Source organism: Alligator mississippiensis, chromosome 4, assembly GCF_030867095.1.
Source record: "Alligator mississippiensis isolate rAllMis1 chromosome 4, rAllMis1, whole genome shotgun sequence".
Classification (NCBI taxonomy): domain Eukaryota; kingdom Metazoa; phylum Chordata; order Crocodylia; family Alligatoridae; genus Alligator; species Alligator mississippiensis.
In genome coordinates this window covers 25,840,823-25,861,258 of record NC_081827.1, presented here as the reverse complement: position 1 = coordinate 25,861,258, position 20,436 = coordinate 25,840,823, and the positions used below count along the sequence as shown (strand labels likewise).

Sequence of the window (20,436 nt, the reverse complement as noted above, 5' to 3'; positions counted from 1 at the left end):
GCCGTGGGGTCGGGGCTGGGTGAGTTCAGAGCCCTTGTGTGTGAATGCACCGGACGGAACCCTCTCTGCTGTTGTTCGCAGGTATGTGCCCTTGTGTGTGCACATGTGTGCATCCTTGTGGGGCAGGGAATGTGGAGGCATGGAGGGGGGGGGATGTCCACCCCTGCCTCCCCAGCTCTATGCCTGCAGGGTGCCAGTGGGCCAGGCCCATCCTTGCAAATTTGTGCAGGAGCCAGTGGGTAGAGCGAGTGACTGGCTGTTTCTGTGCCAGGGGCAGGAAGAGACTGGGGGGCAGCAACTGCCACAGGACAAAATAAAGCTGGCTCTGAGCTTGGTGGTGCTGTGAATGTGGGCTGGGCGGCAGGCTGGCAGCCTGGCAGCACAGCAACTTCCCCTGCACAAGCTGTGTGCTGGGCTGGAGGAGGAAGCACACATGTGTCTGTAAGTATGTCTGTGTTTGTGTGTGAGCGCATCCCCACCCCCGTCCCGGATTTCCTTAAAAAATAATATGGTCACCTTAGTTTTAAGGCTATGAATTAAGACCAGCAATTCTGGAGGTGGATGCCCAAGGCAGGGGCTTCAATGAGTGGTCTCATTCAGCACCTCTGCTTACACAGCCTTCCTCTTAGGAACACAGTGTAGCATTCTGACCCTAGCCCTGGCTTGGCAGGGTTGGGTGACTTATCTGGTCACTGTGGAGGTTGGTTGTAAAATGGTTTCATGGCAGAATAGTGTTTTAACCTCTTGTAATGTAGTAACAAAACAAGATTGTTTTTAAGCCACAAGTCACTAGACGTATCCTGAACAGTCACAAAGAAAGAGGTGAAAGAAGACAGAGGATTAACTGACCAGTACTATGCCCTGGGTAGTGGCAGTACACAATGCAGGAGCAGTGGCTAGATGTTTGCTGCTGCTGGGAGAGATGTCACTTCCTTTTTTGTCACCCATACTTGTGTTGAGTGACCAAAAAACCACTGTTTTTTGCAGCAAAAAAGAAGGTGACTATTCTCCTCTGCAGCAGTGAATCTCTGGCTGCTGCTCCTTCATCATACATTGTGTTAGGGTGACAATATTTGGATCTTGGGGAGCACTGGATTTGCAGCTGAGTACAAGGCTTTAACCTGTGGCCTAGCAGAGCTGCTAACCACAAGGCAGAATGATAGCTAAGCCAGCCATTTGCTTATGCTAAGTAGCCATCTTAACTGTGTTAACCACTTTTCTGAAAAAGCAGCAAGTGAGTCTGTGTGAGTCTGCATGCTGTGAAAGAGGTAAAGTTTTAGGAATGTGGAAGATGGTACAATCTGAGACTAAAAAACAGACTGGAATGTGAAAAACAACACATAATTTTTAACAGAATCCAAGATGAACATATGCGAAAAGGTGAATGGTGATTGGTGAAGAAGCCTCCAGAAGCTTCCAGGTTTTGGTCAAAGTCCACCCATTGACCGAAGAGCAGGAGTCAAGGTCTTAGACACGTGCTTATAGCAAAAAGACATGTAAATTAACAACATGCATAGGCAATTTCATGCTAATGAAGCAAACAGTAAACAGAGGTGGAGCTTGAGATAGGAGGAGAAATGGGTGGAGCAGGAGGAGGAACGAAGGTGGAGTGAATGTTAATGAACCTGAACTAAAGTGTATAAATGTGAAAAGAACTATTGTTTGAGGCTGCTTCCATGTTCATAGACTGGGTGTCCCTGAGGGAGCTCACCCGAAGCCATCTCCATTCTAAATAAAGCTGTTGCAAGCAATGTGTGCAAGTAGCATTTGCTACCTGTCTGCTCTGGCTAATGAGTAACAGGACCCATGAGCGATTGGATCGTCGTCTCCCTAGTTGTTGGGCACCGCATGGAGTTGGGGTCTAACACGTTGCTGCTCTGCCCCCTTCCTCTCTGCACATCATTACTGGAGATGGAGCTGCTGCAGAGAAGGTGCAGGATGCTGGGGGGGCTAAGGCAGTGTCTTGCTCACTCACCCATCAGTGCCCCACTGAAATAAGGAACATGTGGATCCTTTCTAAGTCTTTTGGACATGAAGAAGGAGAGGAAGTCAGTCAAGAGGAGGCAAATGAAATATTCATCAAAGAAAAGAATAAAACTTCAATCATGTTAACATTTTATATCTTGTCTCTAAAATGTTGCTTTCAGTTTATATAAAAACAAAGGTCTGCATATACCTGATCTTTACTGACTGGCTACAGCAGGTGCATGACTGTACAATGAACAGAGAATGGTAGAAGTATCTTAATAGGATAGAAGTGGACAATGTTTGGGACCCAACATGCCCTGCTTCAGTTTAATTTGTAGTTGTAACAGCATTGCTGATGGTTATTTGAATTTTGGTTTATATTCTGCCTTAATTTGGTAACTTGGAAGTCTGAAGTTGGGCAGCTGCACCTGTATCAAAGGCACCCAAATTCGAATGTGGTGATTTGTACAGTTCTGTATGTGTTGGTGGGTAACTATGCAAAGAGTGTGTGTGCACAAGCCATTTTTCTTGTGGACAGTACATGACAGCTGAAAAACACTCTGGCTTCACTCACACACTCAACAAATGCATTGTGCCTGTCACAGAGCACTCAGGGGCTCTGTGCCTGAAGAGGTGAAAACTGTTAGAGAAGGAGCCCTAGCAGCGGCTAAGTAGCGCAGCTGCGGGTTGCTGGGGCAACCAGGGAAGGTCAGCTGACCAGAGGGGGCAGGGCCTGGCCCTTATAAAGCCCAAGGAGCTGAGACCAGGAGCAGTTGATTGCCAGCAGCCAGAGGAGCAGGAGCAGGAGCAGGAGCAGGAGCAGGAGCAGGAGCAGGAGCAGGAGCAGGAGCAGGAGCAGGAGCAGGAGCAGGAGCAGGAGCAGGAGCAGGAGCAGGAGCAGGAGCAGGAGCAGGAGCAGGAGCAGGAGCTCCCTAAGGCAGAAGGTGAGGGAAAGCCTGACCATAGCGACAGCTTATGGCAGCTCTCAGAGGCTTGAGCAACATTGTTTTAGCCAGGCGGCTTCCATTTATGTTATAGCCCAGGGGCTTTTTGTTTGGTTGTGGTTGTTGTTTAAACCGGTGGTTTGGGTGAGGCTATGAGGGGTTGGAGGAGGCCTCATAGGAGACCCACAATAGTGTGGGGATCCAGGCACCAGTAAGGGCACAGTTTACGGGGTGCATAGACCCCAGCCCCAGAGAGGGGCATTTGAAGAGCCCCGTGCGGGCGTAGCAAGCCCCAGAGCGGGGCGCAGCGTACGGGGTGCTTAGACCCCAGCCCAGAGAGGAGGCAGTATTATTAGGCAGCCCAGCGTGGTCACAGTGAGCCCCAGAGAGGGGGCAGCACTGTTAGGAAGCCCAGCATGGTCACAGCGAGCCCCAGAGAGGGGGCAGTATTGTTAGGAAGCCCAGTGAGGGCATAGCGAGCCCCAGAGAGGGGGCAGTATTATTAGAGGTCCAAGTTGGACACGGTGAGCCTCAGACAGGGGGCAGCATTTTGAGACGCCCAGGTGGGGGCCACGGTGAGCCCCAGAGGGGTGGGGCGCATGACTGAAGCCCCAGTTTGGGCACGGGCAGCCCCTGGTAAGGGGCCGCGTTGTAGGGAGGCCCAGGTTGGACCCAGAAAGCCCAGGAGGGGGCAGCAAAGGATAGCGACAACGGTGACTACACCTGCGAGGCTTGGGCTGCGGTATTGGGGAGGAAAGGAGCCGCAGATAGTGCCCCCTGGCAACAGGGCTGGAGAATGGCAGCCTCCCGCTAATTAATATCATCTAATTAATTAACATCAAGGCATGGCAGGCGAGAAGGTGGGGGGTTGCCGCAGAAACAGGGGAGCGGGTCACAGTTTGGCTAAATGCTGAAACGGTACCTGTTACAGTGCTCCACTGCCAAACAGTTGCAGATTTCAGGTCTTTTCAAATCAGTGCCCCAGTGGAGGAGAAATCACCTTAATGGAGCCTGAACATATTATCTGTCAAATGTATACAGGTGCTGTCTACCTGCAATAGTAGTGATCAAAACTGCATGTCTGAAAGGGAAGGCACTGCTACTCTGTCACCAGGAAGCAACTAACTCTTGGTGCACTTGTGGAGAGGAATTTCTCCCTGCATACTTAAAAGTTGATGATTCATAACTTGCATGATGTTAACACCTCCTACCAAAATAGTATTAATCTAGTTTCCAAAAGAAATTGGAAATACATTTTACTTGATCCCTTCACCCTTTGGCTAGAACTTTACCTTTTATAATGCAGCAGTTCAGAATGTTAAATGATGCTATTATACAGCGTATCAAGGTTAATGTTTGATGTTGATGGGTCATTTAAAATGGTGTTGATGAAGCCTAAATCCAAGATGAATTCCTACCCCCTGTGCTAACACTCTGAATGCCATTAGTCCCAATAATATTCCATTTTTTAAGTTGGAACTGTTGGCTCCTAAAAATGACAGCTAAAAGATACTTTTATGCTGTCCTCTCTTTTGCTAGTGGCATAAATATCACAAGATTCCTTTAGAAATGTTTCTTTCCTTCAGGAGACAAATAATATTGTGGGGAAAAATACATAGAAGATAGCATAGAAGTTACACATTGCATAAACTACATACATAGAAGAATAAACTGCATCTTCAAACTGTGTTACATTTATCTGATGTGGAACACAAATGTTGACTAATTGGTTAAATTTATCTTCCAGGCTTCAGCAAATGAGCTGCATAAGGAAGAAAGACTACTTTTTAGGAGATGGCAAAAAAAAAAAAAAAAAAAAAAAAAAAAAAAAAAAAAATTCTTGTGTGTCAAAAATGTGTGTCTGCCCTCTTTAGTGCATAATTTTAGATATAACCTTATATTTTTGAGCATTCATTAAATTATGTAAATATATAGAAATCATGTCTTTGAACACACAGCACAATGAGGCAAGCAACGATCATAAATTCACAGGAAATTTCAGGCTATTCTCTCTACAATTGTCTTACTTTGCTTTGTGATCTTGTTTTATTGTGGATATTTGTATATGTTTGTGTGTGCTGATGTCCAGAGGTCAGCCTGGTCAATATCAAAGCCAAACTCAAACAATATTCCAAGTCACAAGGGGTTTTGCTGGAGTTAAGACTGAAGTATAGAGCCTGGGGTGAATCTTAAAGTCAGAATGTAACAGGGTACATGGCTCAGGGGCTGCAGGCAGTTAGACGGCCTTGGAGGATGGGGCCAGCTGACAGGAATGATTGGCTGAAGTTAAAGGCTTCCAGAGGATGGAGCTGAAGAAGAAAGGGAAGGCTGTGGTCTTGAGGAGGCAACACAGAGTTGGGGTTGCTCTCTCAGGATCTGGGAAAGGACCACAGAGTTTGATTTAACCATTTATTGTTCATGTATTTTGTTTGTTGTATGATTTATGTTATTTCCTATGGGGACAAATTTGCCCCAGGGAAAATAAAACTGCTGTGAAAAGTGACAATCTGCTACACAGAATCATTAACTGGAGATAGAAAAGAGCTGTTTAACAGTCTAAGCCTTGCCTGATAACACCCATCCTCCAAGACTTTTCCATGTCAAGTAAAAACGTTGCTTCCCTTGTCCTTTACATACAAGTTCTTTCATGCACAGCTGCTGCAGCTACAAATCTCTAAAAAGTCTCTGAAAGCAGAGCTTCACAGAAACAGAAGGGAGACAAGGACCCAGTGGATCATTCCTAAGCTGAAGTGAAACATGGGAGAGACACAGGAAGATGCAAGAAGAAAAATGTCAATCAAAGAAAGAGAACAGAACAACAAGAAATGCTACATTTTAGCAATAGCTGAATGGTTGGGACCAGAACCTTGGTTTCTTGCCTGACTGCTTTGTACCAGAACTTGTAAACAGGCAGCTGGGATTCCCTTTGCATCAGAGAATCCCTGCCTGACATAGAGCCAACTCAGCCAGCGGTATATCATATTATCTGGCTTTCCTAGTGTCCAGGGCATGTGGAGTGAGTGCCCAGAATATCTTCTGCCCTAGTAAGAAAGAACAGCTCGTACAGGATTGTCACAGCTGGCCTGGGTTAGGACTGCCTCAAGTCAGTTGTAATTCATGCTTTCATGGTCAATGACTATAAAAGTGGACCTGAAATAGATTTAGGAAAGCAAATATTTGGAGGAAGTCTTGCAATTGCAATTTTATATAAACAGCTATAAATTTATGGGGAAAAGTGTCTTATTCATCTAGCTTTATCCCTGGAGTTGGAATGGACATTAAAGACAGTAAGCATTTACAGACATGCTCCGAGATGTGTGTGTGGAGGTGCTTTAACTAGCACAACTCTGGGAGCTGCGCTAATGAAATCTTTTGGAGAGTCACGTGTATCAGCATCCCATGCTGAAAAATGGTGACAGAGCACTTTGAACTAAAGCTTATCAAATGAGCTTTAGTTTAATGCAGCCCACCACCATTTTTCAGTGCAGGGACACTGATGCACACATTAACTCAGGTGTGAAAATAACTTTCAGTGAAGCATTGGATGCACTGTCAAGATGCTCAAGAAGGCTAAACTGAACAATATACGCCTGGGCGCCTAGCTTATTACTAAAGCTTTTAGTTTCTATTCAATGGGATAAAAATATATTGTGTACTTATATGTAATGAGCAGGGATCCTAGAAATCCATTTGCCATGGAAAGATTTGGAATTTGCATTTTTCCAGAGAACTTTAGAATCCCCAGAAAAAAACCTTATTGAATATAAAATGCTGGCTCCTCAGGGGAGCCAGTGGTTTGCATGGCTGCTGTGGCAGCCCACCAGGGAGAAGCTCCTGGCCCACAGGGAAGCAGCTAAGATGGCGGTCACCCCCTCTCTCTCCACCACTGATTAGCCAAGAGGGTTGACCATCATGCGGCCCTACCCGAATGGCAGCCCATTGGCCAATCATTGACAAGGGGCAGGGCTCTTCAGGGAGCCCTCTCAGCCAACCAGCGGTGAGAGGCAGGGTTAATGCTGGGGTTCTTCAGTCAATTAGCTTGGGGAGAGGAGGGAAGGGGAGGGGAAGGGGAGGCTCGTCGTGGAAAAATGTGGATTTTAATTATTTTAATTGGAGAATGTTGTTGTTATCATGGAAAAACTAGGATCCCTGGTGATAAGGCACCACACCATCTGCTCTCCCACCTTTCAAAATACTAGATCTGCCCACGTAAGCTTCTACTGGCTTCCAACAAAGAGGTGAAGGGCTCTAACACAATTGCTGTTGTTGTTATTATTGCCAAGTTTTATAATTATATTCCATTCCAAATTACCTGTATAAATATTAAATTATTTAGCCATCCCAATCCACATGAGGTGGCTAAAATACTAATCCAAGGCAACATATTGAGTCACAGCAAACCAGAACAGAGAATTTTGGTGTTGTTGGCTCTGAACCTTGTGCTCACTCAACTGGTGCCTCAGTGCATAGCCTATCCCATTACATAGTTCATTATCAACCTCCCATGCCATACAATCCCTTCTCTACTGTCTACTGCATGGAAAAGTACTGTGGAATAATACTATGGGCATTTGTATTACAATGCAAAATCCCAATGGTACCAAAATAAGAACAAATCTAGAGAGCAGCATGGACAAAGATAGTCAAGCTTCAATGGTAATGAGATAACAAACTAGTGGGGAAACTAAATGGAAAATGTAAGCATACCTGGCATTTTAGAATGTTAAGTACAGGTTCTTTAATGCAGCGGGAAGTATTGTAATTGAAAGATGCCTTCAATTTGGGAACTACAAAGAATTAACTTTCCTTCACCCCAGCAAATTAGAAAATAAGTGTGCTAGATTTCACTTGAAAATAAAATAAAATTAAATAATGAAGATCATTGATTTCTAAGTATCTGCCCTTGAGGCAGCCCAGAGCAAAACAGTTCCCTAAAGCAATCCTACCTTTGTTTTCCAACTTGAGTTCTTCTGCTAGCAAGCTGTCTTGTCTGTTGCCAAGCACAAATGCCAGAAACGAGAGGATCAGGGCATCCAAGATTCCAATAATAGCCAGGATATATGCCCAGCGGACTGAACAAGCCCCAAGCGTGTACTTGTCTGTTTTTTCACCGCACATCCGTTTTACCTCATCCGAATCCCAGCCGTCAGGAAAAATCATACAGCCCAGGACAAGACAGGCAGCTTGGAGACAAAAGAGAGGGAGAACAATGGTTTGATGAAACCAAGCTTCCATTTTTGCTAATATCCACATATTTATTATTAAAACATGTTATTCCATCCAGAATATAAAATATAGGTTACTTGCAAAACAAATAGGTCATGTAATTATAAACTGTGACTATAAATTTGATGTAAAATCATTACATCCATCATCAACTTGAAACCTAATAAACTAACATTAAAAAATTAAAGTCCTGTGTCTGGACCTCTCATCTGTTTCTTGTGATTGTGCAATCACATTTTCCTGTCATTAAGTACATTTTGTTTATGCTTCATTGTGACTTAAAAAAAAGACTAAGATGAAACAAAAGAGGAAACTGCTTAACTAGCTAACTATACAAGGAAAACAAATTGATTATCTACGAAGTAAAATGTCCTGTGGAAACAGTTTGAAAATAAAATAGAGGGAAAAACCCTTCTCTTTTTGGTTCTAGTAATCTTGGACAATATTTGTATCATTCATAAGTAACAACAGTGTGAGTTTTTACATCGTCAGTTTCCCTTTAATTTAAATATGTTTTATGTAAAAGGCATGTACTCCTCAATAATACATCTAATGCTACTGTTCTGTAAGCAAAAATAAGCTGCCAAAATTGCTGCCATGCTCTGATTTAGTTTACCTCAGGAATCAACTCATGACACCTCAAACATGAAAAAACATCAATTCCTAGGAGCAGGTAAAACAATAATTTCTATAGCAGCAGAAAGAATGAGGTTCTTCTGTGGAGTGTAGCTATGCACTGGTTGAGGGTTGGGGGAAGCTGAGGGGTGCTGAGTGTTATCAGTTACAAAAAGAACCTGTGTGGGATAACAACCTATGGGGAAAAGAACTGTAATGTATAACACAACTCTGCTGGAACCACCCCCCACTGAAATTCATTTCCAAGCATGAGGAATGAGCCAGTTGGAAGGGTTTGTTGTGTTGTGCAGAAGCTCATATTACAGTGCTGATTACCATATTTTTTTTACATAAGACAAGGTTTTTTTCCCAAGCAGCATGGGAAAAAAGCTCTTCATCTAACATTTGCATGCAAGGAAATCTCAGTAAATACATTGTGTATCACTGAACTTCTGCTAAAAGCAGGATGTGCTCAGTAATGGAATCCACTGCCATGAAGTTGATTAATACAGTCAATACTGAGCATGACTGTAAAACACATGGCCCATATTAGGCAAACATACTGATAGAACCTACTACTAGGTAATGTTAATGTAGCCCATAACAGTGCACATTATGTTCAGTCCCCCTCAGCATTGACTCTTTTTCAAGTCATGGTGAGCCACTGCATTGAATACATTTTTACTTCCTCTTCACTCCAGAGCTAAGCTTTGCCTTTCTTTCCCATTTCCAATGATTCCTATTTCTTCATCACCCTTAAATATCTGGGAAATAAATTCAACGCTAACCTCCAATAATTAGATTCTATACCTGGGAAATTATAACAAATTTATAAATTTTCCATAGTCAGACCCCAGCATGAGTACGTGAATGCAATTCACATAAATGAAATAGGAAAAAAAGAACTTACAGATAATAATTGTGTTAAATGAATTAACTTATTAGTATTTAAGTAAGACTCTGCAAATCCATGTGCTTTTAACTTCCCGTTTGTATACCTTTCTTCTGGCTTTTCTAACTGGGAGGCATGCCACATCTTAAGTGCAAATCTGTTCCTTCAGTATGGCTGGCCTGGTTCACTGGGGCACGGTGTTCTCCTAAAACGGCCTTCACACTTGCTATAGCCTCTCAAATGTTGCTGAGCTTAAATGTACATTTTAAATATGGATTCTGCTGTCAGTTCCCTGCTTCAGTGAATAGTTCAAAGGAGCTACTTAGATTCATGAGAAATGCATATTCTGTGGCTTTAGGCTTCCTAAACAAATTCTGATCTCATTAGAGAGATGAAAACATTAGGTCAGATTCAAATTGTCCCAGAAGACTCATAACCAGGACTTTCAATTTCACGATAATGTTACATACTATCATTTTACTTACCAATGGCACCCAAAAAACAAGAAAACACTTCTGCACACATCATCATTATGAAATGCTATGAGAGGGACAGTACAGTGTACAGGAAAAACAGTAACTTGGAATATTGTTTTCTTTAGGACAGTTACATAAGTAAATTTGGTGAAAAAAGCAGTAAAAAGAAAGTCTGCAGTTAATGTCTGCTGTTAAATAAAACCTTTTTGTACCTAATACATATGATACATTCTTACTGAAGATCTCGTTTATGGGTACATATAACTGCCTATAATACTTCCAAGGACAATTAGGCCTAGAATCAAGGACAATTAGACATAGAGTGATTTGCTGAGTACATGCTGGCTTAACAAATTAAAGTTGCCTGTTGACTGCTTTAACTTATTTACTCAATTTTATAAAGATCTCTGAAGAGTTTAAAAACAAATTGTACAGTAATTTCCTTGCTCTAGCTAGTTATTTTATGCCTTTAAACCAGTTATGTTTCTCTTTGAAATACAAGCATCACCCTTGGATATGTGATTTGCTTCCTTGAAACTTACTCTTAAGTTCTTATAGTTCCACTTCAAATAGTCTGCATGAAAAGGCCAAGATTCACCCACCGTTTTTAGAATGGAAAACACCATTGGTAAATGTTTGTTATAGCATAGCAACCATACACATGCAGGCCGATTCACAGACTGCATACAGTAGTCACCACCAAGGTTTCGTTTGTCAGCATTTATTTAACCACTATCACGGTTTCTCCTCACGGAAGGGTATCTTTGTGATACGTAGAAACAACAGATATATATTGACATTTCACTGCTATTTGCCAGACACGGGCCCTAAATATTTCCTGAAAATGTTGTAGACAGTCCCTTTGTATCTAATTTACTAGGAACATATGCCTGTAACTAAGGAATATAGTAGAGAACTTCTCAATTAAGATTCTCAGTCTTCCAATTAAGCTAGAAATAAGCTTTCTTAATTTCTGATCCTGCAAATATTTATGCACATGCTTCATTTACCAGTACGATGGCTAATCCCATTGCACATTAGTCATGTTAAATACATGGGTAAGTGCTTTCAGGATCAGGGCCTTACTGAAAAAATTAAAATTGAAGTGAGGCTGATCTTAAAGTTCCTGGACACAGGACAAACAGAATATTCACACCTGTTTAGCCTTTGTATAGGTCAGGCATTTTCTAGTGGATAAGCACTTGGTCACCATCTTCAGATGCAAGAATCATGTCACATCTTTGAAAGTTAACATAAATAAGATTACTGAACCTCAAGTCAACATTACTTAAGGAAAGTCTTTTTCACTGAATGCCTATAAGGATACAGGCATGCTTGACACTGTTAAGCAGGTAATGCTTCATTTATCAGCTGCAAGACTGAGAAAAGACAGGTATAAAAATCCCCCTACAGGTCTATTTTGTATTGATAGAAGTTTTTACATTTTAATCCTTCTGAAGAGGATTAGGAGATTTTTCTCTGTGAGGAAATTGCTTTTGGTTTTATAAATAGAAAACCATTTTATGTTGCCATTTCAGTTAAACTGAAAATAAATTATTTGGCAATATAGATGTTGGACCTGATTCTGCCAGTCCTACCTTATCTAAACATCCATTGACTTCAACAGGAGGAGAGATAGAATAGGGGAAGAAATAAACCCTATGTGACATGGTCTAATACACATAAAAATTATACATGACAATATATAAATCACGATACAAACAAGAATTCCAGATGAGTGAGTGAAAGTGTTGTTGCAGCATATATTTTTAAGCTCAATAATACAGGATTTACAAAAAATCTGGACACTCTCAAAAACTGAATCTTTCCCAATAGAAGGAAGGGTGGTAAGCCATCAATTTCTACAACTTTCTAGGCTTCCCTTAGCAAAAATATTGACTTTATGTTACTCTAACACCTTCTGAATGCCTAAATAGCATTGTCTTTCTGGGTATGCAGACAGATCGTTTCAGTATCTCTGTGGCTAATCACAGTTTTCCTAAGTAGAGGCAGAAGAGAACTTGCTAAGCCACAGCCTAGTCTCACTGACATTATTTAGCATTCTTTGGGCTGCTCTGAAACAGACAAAAATTATATCTGTGTCAGTTTTATTTTGCTTTTGCTTGTGACTACCATTACCAGCCTCCAAGGTGCTGGAGTGGTTGACTCCATTCATGGCCCTTCCCCAATTTTTCATATCAGTCTTCCTCTGGCCAACACCAGTAGGTGTTTGTTAAGGTTCTGAAGCCCCATAATAACTAATTAATAACTTGAACCTAAGCATGCTAGATACACATTTGCTTCTTTTCTTAAGAGGTTTTCCCAAACAAATAGCTGACAAGAGTTGTCAGATGGCTTGCTACAGGGCAGCAAGTGACAAGGCAAATCACTCACATTAAGAAACAGACTCTAAGATTTCAGACTTTGGAGATGGAAGATACAAGGAGCAGTGCAAAGATGATATTTTCAGAGACTGGAAACACATTGAGTTCTATATTCCATTGACACTGACCAATAAAATGTTACTAGAGTCCCCTCTAGTACTATACATGCTCAAGTTGAAATCATGAGGGGCAACAGTACATGATCAGATGGTTCTCAAAATAATAATACAGATTATGTTATATTATTGAATGAAAAATACTAAATTAATTTCTATTTATAATACTATGACAGTTATACAAGAAAATGGTGTAAAGCCTAGCTGAGGAACTTATGCTGACTCACCAGTGCCTACACCCACACAAACACAGGAAATATTGCATCCCTAAAAAGAGAGATTCCTGGCTTTCAGAAATTGTCCCGTACTGGGGATGCAGTTTACATATTCTGTTGGGGACTGTCTCATTATGGAAGAATTCAACTTCCCAGATATAGATTGGAGAATACATGCTGCTAATAGTAGGGCCCAGATATTACTGGATGTGATGGGTGACAGATTTCTTCACCAGACTGTCAAGGAACAAATGAGAAGTGATGCTATTTTAGATGTGGCTTTGGTAAATAGCAAGGAAGAACTAAAAATAAACCCAGATTGAATGATCATGAGGTGATTCAGTTTACATCAAATTCAAAGGAAGGATAAAAATGTGTCTGCGATTAAGCATTTTTTATTTCCTAAAAGAAAACTTTGAGAAATTAAGGCAACTAGTCAATGAGTCAACTGGCATGGAGGGCTCAAGGACTTTTATGTAGAGAAGGCCTCAGATTTCATTAAGTTAACATTGCCAAAACTACCTCTATCCCAAAGAAGGGGAAAAATTATATGGAAATTTCCAAATATAATTGTATGTATAACAAATTAGTAAAATGATATTGAGCGTAAGCAAAGAAACTATAAAGATTAGAAAAGGAGGTTTATCAGCAAAGAAAAAGTTAAATGTTGGAGGTCAGGAAGTGTAGGAATAAAGAAACAATTACCCAAATCAAGTGGAATTGTCTGTCAGAAAATTTCAGCAGATAGTTAAAGGTTCTCTAGCCAAATAAATGAAAGAGTACAAGGAAAGAAGGGGATATGCTATAAACTGAGTATAGAGATAATCTAGGTATGGCACAAAAACTAAATGAGCATATGCTCAGGCTTCGATGTATAGAAATGGAAATGGAAATGACTATGCTTAAGGTTGAAACAAAGCTCAAAAAAAAAAGCCAAGGTACTCAATTTGTAAGTCTGGTAGCAAATCTACCAAATCAGGGATGGTACAGTATGGAGAATAGCATGCATAATACCTATATTTATAAAAAGAAAAATGAAATAGTGAAATAAAAACTGAATGGTGCAACTGCAGACCCAGAAGTCTGACCTCAAGAGCATGCAAGACTTTAGAACAAATTTTGAAGGCAAAAGGTGGAAGTAAAGGGACAATGAGATAAAATGCTTCATGAGTTCACCAGAAATTGATCAGACTAAGCTGATATATTTAACTGATAAGATAACTAATACATATTGTGGCAGGGCACTATTTGTGCCTGCCACTTTAAGAGCAGGGCCAAACAGCCAGCAGGTGTTTGTTTGCAGCAGCCATTTTAGATCCCTGGCTGTCTATACAAACAGTTCAGTCACCTACTGGCAGGCCAGGCAGCAACATTGCCTGGCTGTGAGGCTTCTGGTATCGTCCTGGAGGTAAGGGAGGAGCTGTAGGGGATGGCTAGGAGGCTCCTGGTCCTGGGCATGACCTAAAACTGCACCCTGCTGGGAGTGGTTGGCCTGGTGGGGCTCTCTGTGGCAAGGGAGCCCCCAGGAAATGCCAGGCTAGTTACCACCCTGGTGAAAGGCAGGTTGGGGTGCCTTAACCCCAGCCCCCACAACTGGGTGGGTCACCTGCTACTAGGGCTTGGAGGGCAGACCCCAGGAGAGAGAGCTGGGCTAGAGACTCAGACCTGATTGAGAGAGTACCCTTGACTGGTCAATGCTAGGGCCAGGACGAGGATGGTTAAAAGGGCCAGGGGCCCACTGTGAGGGATGCCTGGAGCTTGGAGGACCTGGGGTCCTGACTGGCCTTGGAGGTGAGACCAGGGCCTGTGTGGCCAAAGGTCCTGGGGAGACCACACCTGAGAGGGGAAAGTAGTTTCAGGGAGCTAGATAGCCTGAATGAAGGGATCTGGGAGGGGTTCTGATAGGAGGATTCTGGGGTCCAGTGTGGGGCTGGTGAAAGTAATGCACCCCCTGGCATTGGGGCAAAAAAATGGGCAGCCTCCTGCCTAATTAAGATCGTTAATTAATTAACAACTGGGCATGGCAGGCGAGAAGGTGGGCAGTTGGCCCAGAAACAGGTGGGCAGGCCAAAGGTAAATTGGCCCTCAGAAGGCCCCCTGTTACACACACATAAAGGGAATGTAGTAGATCTAATTTAGTTGAACTTCAGAAGAGCATTTGATACAGTGAAAAGCAGGATCAGTTTAAGAAGATGAAGATTAATACTAGAGGCAAACTGATAAAGTTTTTTTGGCCAATACCGATAGCTGATTATTAACCAGCCATATTGACCAATACCGATCTGATACCAATCAGAGAGCCAATATGCAGCCTGGCAACTTGGAGAGCAGCATCTGGCTGGTAAGTCTGTGGGGGGGAGGGGCATGGGGGGCAGATTGTGGCCCCCACGGTAAGGGAGGGAATGGGGCTGGGGCAGGGGTAGGCGCTGTCCAGCCAGGGCAGGGTGGGGGACAAAGCTGTGGGTGGCTTATCCAGGGGGCACAGGGGGGAAGGGAGGGGGATCAGCTCCCTGCCACTGTGTGCACCCCTGAGGGAGGCATGGGGGGCATGTGCCCCCTGGATTTGTGCATAGGGTGAGGGCAGGCTGCCTGCTGTGGGCTTGGGGACAGGGGCTGTGCCGGCCTCTTCCCAGTGGTGGGGGGCTGGGCCAGGGCTACATGTGTGGCAGGTGAGGGCAGGGCAGGCAGCAGCACTGGGAGGGGTGGATGTGGGGGGGCTACGGTGAATTTTGGAGAGGCCATAGCCCACCCTATAGCACCCCTCCTAGCACTGCCTGCCCTGTCCCACCACCACCCACCTGAAGTACAGCCCTGGCCCAGTCCCCTTGCTGGGAAGAGGCCAGCACAGCCCTTGGCTCTGATCCCACAGCAGGCAGCCTGCCCTTGTCCTATACACAAATCCAGGGGGCACATATCCCCCATGTCTCCCCTGGGGGTGTGCACAACAGCAGGGAGCTGCCCCCCTCCTCACCTGCTTCCCAGATGAGCTGCCTGTAGCTCCACCCCATGCCCTGCCCCATCCTGGCTGGACAGCACCTGCCCCTGCCCCTCCCCCATTCCCTCTCTCACCAGGAGGGCCTCAATCAGCAGCTGCGGGATTTATTGGTGACATTATCAGCTACACTGACCAAAAAAAGCTGATTGGTGATAATGCCAATTTTCCTTTTATCCGTGTCGATTCCAAAGGGACCAATATATTGGTGCACCTCTAATTAACACAAGAATTCTAACATGGGGAAGGAGCTTGCTGAAGGGGAGACAACAATAGGCTGTGTTGAAAGGGAGAGCATCAAGTTGAAGCAAGGCTACTCATGGAGCTCCTCAAGGATCAGTCTTTGGATCAATTATATTTAATATTTCTATTAGTGACTTGAGCACACAAATGCAAGGATATTAATGAAATTTGCTGATGATAAAGTTGGGAGATATTGTCAATACTGAAGAGGATTGGAAGATCATACAGTAAGGCCTATGTGAACTTGAGAATACTAGCAGTAGAAATGGGATGAGATTTAATATTACAGAGTGCTGTGTCACGTGCTTTGGAAACAATAGCAAGCTTTTTAGCTAAAAATTGGAGGTTTATCAGTTGGAAAAGACAGAGGAAAAACATAAGCATATTAATTGATTACATAGGATGACTAATGTGCTCGTGAAAAATCAAGTATAAACTTAAGATGTATCAGGTAAGGTATTTCTAATAAAGACAGCAGTATTAATACCAGCGTCCAAGGCACTAGTAAAACTTCATGTGGAATAATGTGTACCATTCTAGACTCCCCATATTTAGGAAAAAGTCAGAGAATGGGCAGAGGAGGGCTGCTAGGGTGATTAGGAGACTAGAAAACCAATCACAAGAGGAGACTAAAAGAGGTTGGCTTGTTTAGCCTAGCAAACTGAAAGCTCTCAGGGGATATGATTACTCTTTATGCATATGACAAGTATATAAATGCCAGGGAGGGACAAAATCTATCTACGCTAAAGGACAACATTGGGACAAGAACAAATGAGTATAACCAGATGGTGAACAAATTTAGTTTGGGAATGAGTAGAAAGTTTTTAACTGTCAGAGGAGGAAGGTTCTGGAACAATAGATGTAGTATTGGGAAAATCTGAACTACTTTTAATACAAAGATTTATAAATTCAGGCAGGGCATTACATGATGTGATTGCCTGTGATATGTGGGGACAGGACTTGATGACCTGGGAGGTCATTTCCAGTCCCATGTTCACATGAAATGGAAACGAGAGTAGTGTATGAAGAATGATGTATAATAGAGAGGAGAGAAAAAGACAGAGAAATAAGGCTCACAAAGAATGAAAGCTGTAGCAATGGAGTATAAATATGGTAAGACAGGTGGCCTATAGAAGACAATGATAAGTCCTGTGCTTTCATAACATGTCTTTTTTTATTGTGAAAGGTGGGGTTGGGGTGAAGCTCCCACATGGAAAAGAAATTTACCCAGTCAAATCTGTCATAGAATCGGCAGTAAACATCTCGTTTCTGTCTTCTGGGAGGAGGGGCCTTTCAGACAAGACATCAGTTATTTGCTAAAAACAAAGGGAGTCAATATTCAGTTTTTAAAACGTCTATGAGTAGTTGTTTAGAGAATATGATAAGCCAGCAGATACTGCCTGTGTGCTCAAGAAGAACTTTATTAAGAATACAACTGCTCTGTAGAGACACAGGGGTGTCAGACCTGGGCAGGAAAAGAGCTATTTAAGATGAAGGACAATCTTGTCATAAGAAGAAACGAGTATAAACTGTCCATGAATAAATTTAGGCTGGAAAGTAGAAGAAGGTTTCTGACTATCAGGAGTCTGATTCTGGAACAAGCTGTCAGTAGGAGTAAAGGGGGCAAAACATTTTAAGCTAAATTTACATTAAGCAGTTTTAAGCTGGAGCTTGAGAAGTTCATGAGCAGGGTTTTATGGTGTGATTCCCTGTGACAAAAAAGGATTGCAACTAATGCCCAGGAGGCCCCTTTCTGTCTTATATTCTTCTATAATAGAAACCTGCATTTATTTACCTCTATCAATTATTCAGCTTTACAGTAATTGAAAAGCCAGGTGCCAGCAGAGCTGACAAACTGAAAGGAAGGCAGGGCTTGGACAGGAAAGGTCACCAGAGTTTCAGGTTTGAGCATCACAAGTCTTTGTGCTAAATGGGTACAGAGTTAATCCATATGGACACCAGTTTGGCAAAATTGTCTAGCTACACAGGGCATGCCCCCCTCTGTGCTCTTGTCAGCAAACTACCTCTCTTTTCTTTGACAATCTCATCCCTCAGAGTCCAAGGGGCTAGCCTATACTGTACCAGGTAGCTGGTTCCCTGAGCTGTCACAAAACTCCGTCTGGGAATTAAACCCTGAAATCCCAGGTGTTGCCCCCCTCTGGGGTGGGGTGCCTTCAACGGCACAAGGTAGCATTAAAACACAGATAAGAGCATGGTAAAGTGATATCCCACATAGATGTCCCTTCAGTGAAATACCCAGCAAGGGAGATATGTTAATCATGGTCCCACTTTCCCTAGCACTGTGACTTAAAAGTACACTACAGTCAAAATAATAATAGAGGAAACTGACCCCTATGCTTCATGAAAGAACACAGGTCAGTGGTCAATGCCCAAGCTGATTATCTAGACATAGTAACTAGGAGTTCAGGCACTTGTCATCCAATCAGCATTTAATGCATTGCCACACTCCGGAGGAAACATAAAAAACCCCCAACTCATAAGAAGAAATGAGATAAGGACAGGTGTAAAGGAAGAAAGAGAGTCTCTTAACTGGGCTGCAGTTTTCTTCCTTTATTAATAGGCACCACACCCAGCCAAGGAGAGTGATGGACTTGCCATATTGTACCACAGATGGAGGAGCGGTAAAACATATCCCGCTACAGACATCTGTCACGCAGATGTCTGAATTTTTACTTGGTAGCTAGCCAGCAGCAGAAATCAACCTTATGGAAAAAGAAGTAGCAGGCTTCAGGAAGTTGTTTCGTGGAGAGTGGGAATATAAACACCGTCTGTTTCTATTCACAAGAGCCTGATGCATGGGACCACAGTCACTGCTACTCTCTCCATGATGAGCAAAGCTTTTAAGTATTCTCTGAGAGAATGGTTTTCCAGTGGACATATTGCAGTTTCTGCAAAAAAAAAAAAAAAAAAAAAAAATCCAAAAAACATTGGCTTTGTTTTGTTTTATTTTTTGTTGTTGTTGGGAAGTTATCATGAAATACTTGATTATGGGCCAATGCAACACGAATCAGAATATTTGATTTATCATATTTGCTTTTATACAGTACACCCTGGAATAATATGTGCTGCATATTTTTGAAAGGCAGAATGAAGAAAAAATCTTTCCTTGTAGTAAGTAACTGAGTAGCAGCAGCTAGGGAGCTGAGCCTGTTCATTGTTCCACTTCCTATGGATTTTACTTTTGCCCAGTAAATGGCAAAACTGGTCCTACTGCATTTCTTGCATAAAATGCTCACTCCAGTTTCCAGCAGCTGATTTTTAGAAAAAAGGTATGTATTGTAAGTGAGAAAATATAGTATCTTGAATGATATCAAATCAGTTCAATAAAACATTAAACCACATTCCTCTATCATAATACTTTATCTTTCAAGAGCTATACTTCTGGGAGTCTCACTGTCCTATGGGACAAACTTCCAAGGGAAACTTGTCTCCTAAAAGTCAATGAGCTGAGTTTCCTCTGGTATACAGTGTGGGGAATGTCATCTGGCCAGGAAGCCCAGCTCAAAAGAGAGGATATAACTCTCATAATGCAATGGTTCACAATGAACAAATAATTTAACATTTAAGTTTTTTGAATCACTTAATAAAACATTTGATTTGGGGGATAATAAAAAGATTTGTTTGAATAAAATATGTCAAATGTTAATTTCAACTTTTGGGAATGGAAATTTTCTAGATATTTATTTTGTGGATATTTCAAATGTCAATTTATCATCTCATTCCAGAATGAAAACATGTGTTGTAATGTTGGGTGAAAACTGAATTTTGTTCAGTGTTAACCATGAGTCCTTGGCAGATTCCACAATTCTAATTCAACTGCAGGCCAGGTGAACACATTAATACCTTTCTCCGGTGCTAGCATGGTTACAAGTTCTTCTGTTCTCATTATGGTATGTAAATGCCGAATCCAGCTGTCACTGGAGTCATTGACATGTTTTCCACTGATTCAGTGAAGCAGAATTAAATCACATAGGACTGATCTCTGAAAGGCAAAAGTTTGTAGAAGGTCCAGCCTGTTTATCTGCACAAGTTTCACCTGCCCTTGGCACCCATAAATGTCAATTTTTGTGTAAGCAAAGTACATTTTGAGGAGATACCTGAAGGAGGAGAGGGAAGTTACTTTGTGCACGAAGGGCGACTAATAAGGAGGAAGCAAATTGATACCAGACATGGAAAAGAAATTTGGGGGTTTTTTTTAATCTTTGCTTCTTTACTTTTTAGTAAAAAATTATGTTTTGCTAGAAAATACTCAGAAAAAACTTGCACTAGACTAAAAGATGTGCTGGTTTTTCTCAAGAAGAGTTGAATGCTCCATCACTCGGATAGTAGCTATTCCCAAAATGC

The 20,436-nt window shown here is 42.3% G+C and overlaps 1 protein-coding gene across 3 annotated transcripts in view; it reads right to left on the bottom strand.

Annotated features, from left to right (window-relative positions):
- Nucleotides 1-20,436, bottom strand: part of LHFPL3 (LHFPL tetraspan subfamily member 3) — a 477,206-nt gene that overhangs the window by 133,839 nt on the left and 322,931 nt on the right. For all 3 annotated transcript variants that reach the window (XM_019487478.2, XM_019487479.2, XM_019487477.2), the window contains exon 2: nucleotides 7,859-8,095. In XM_019487478.2, the coding sequence (XP_019343023.1) occupies nucleotides 7,859-8,095 (237 nt within the window). The remainder of the gene's footprint in view (nucleotides 1-7,858; nucleotides 8,096-20,436) is intronic.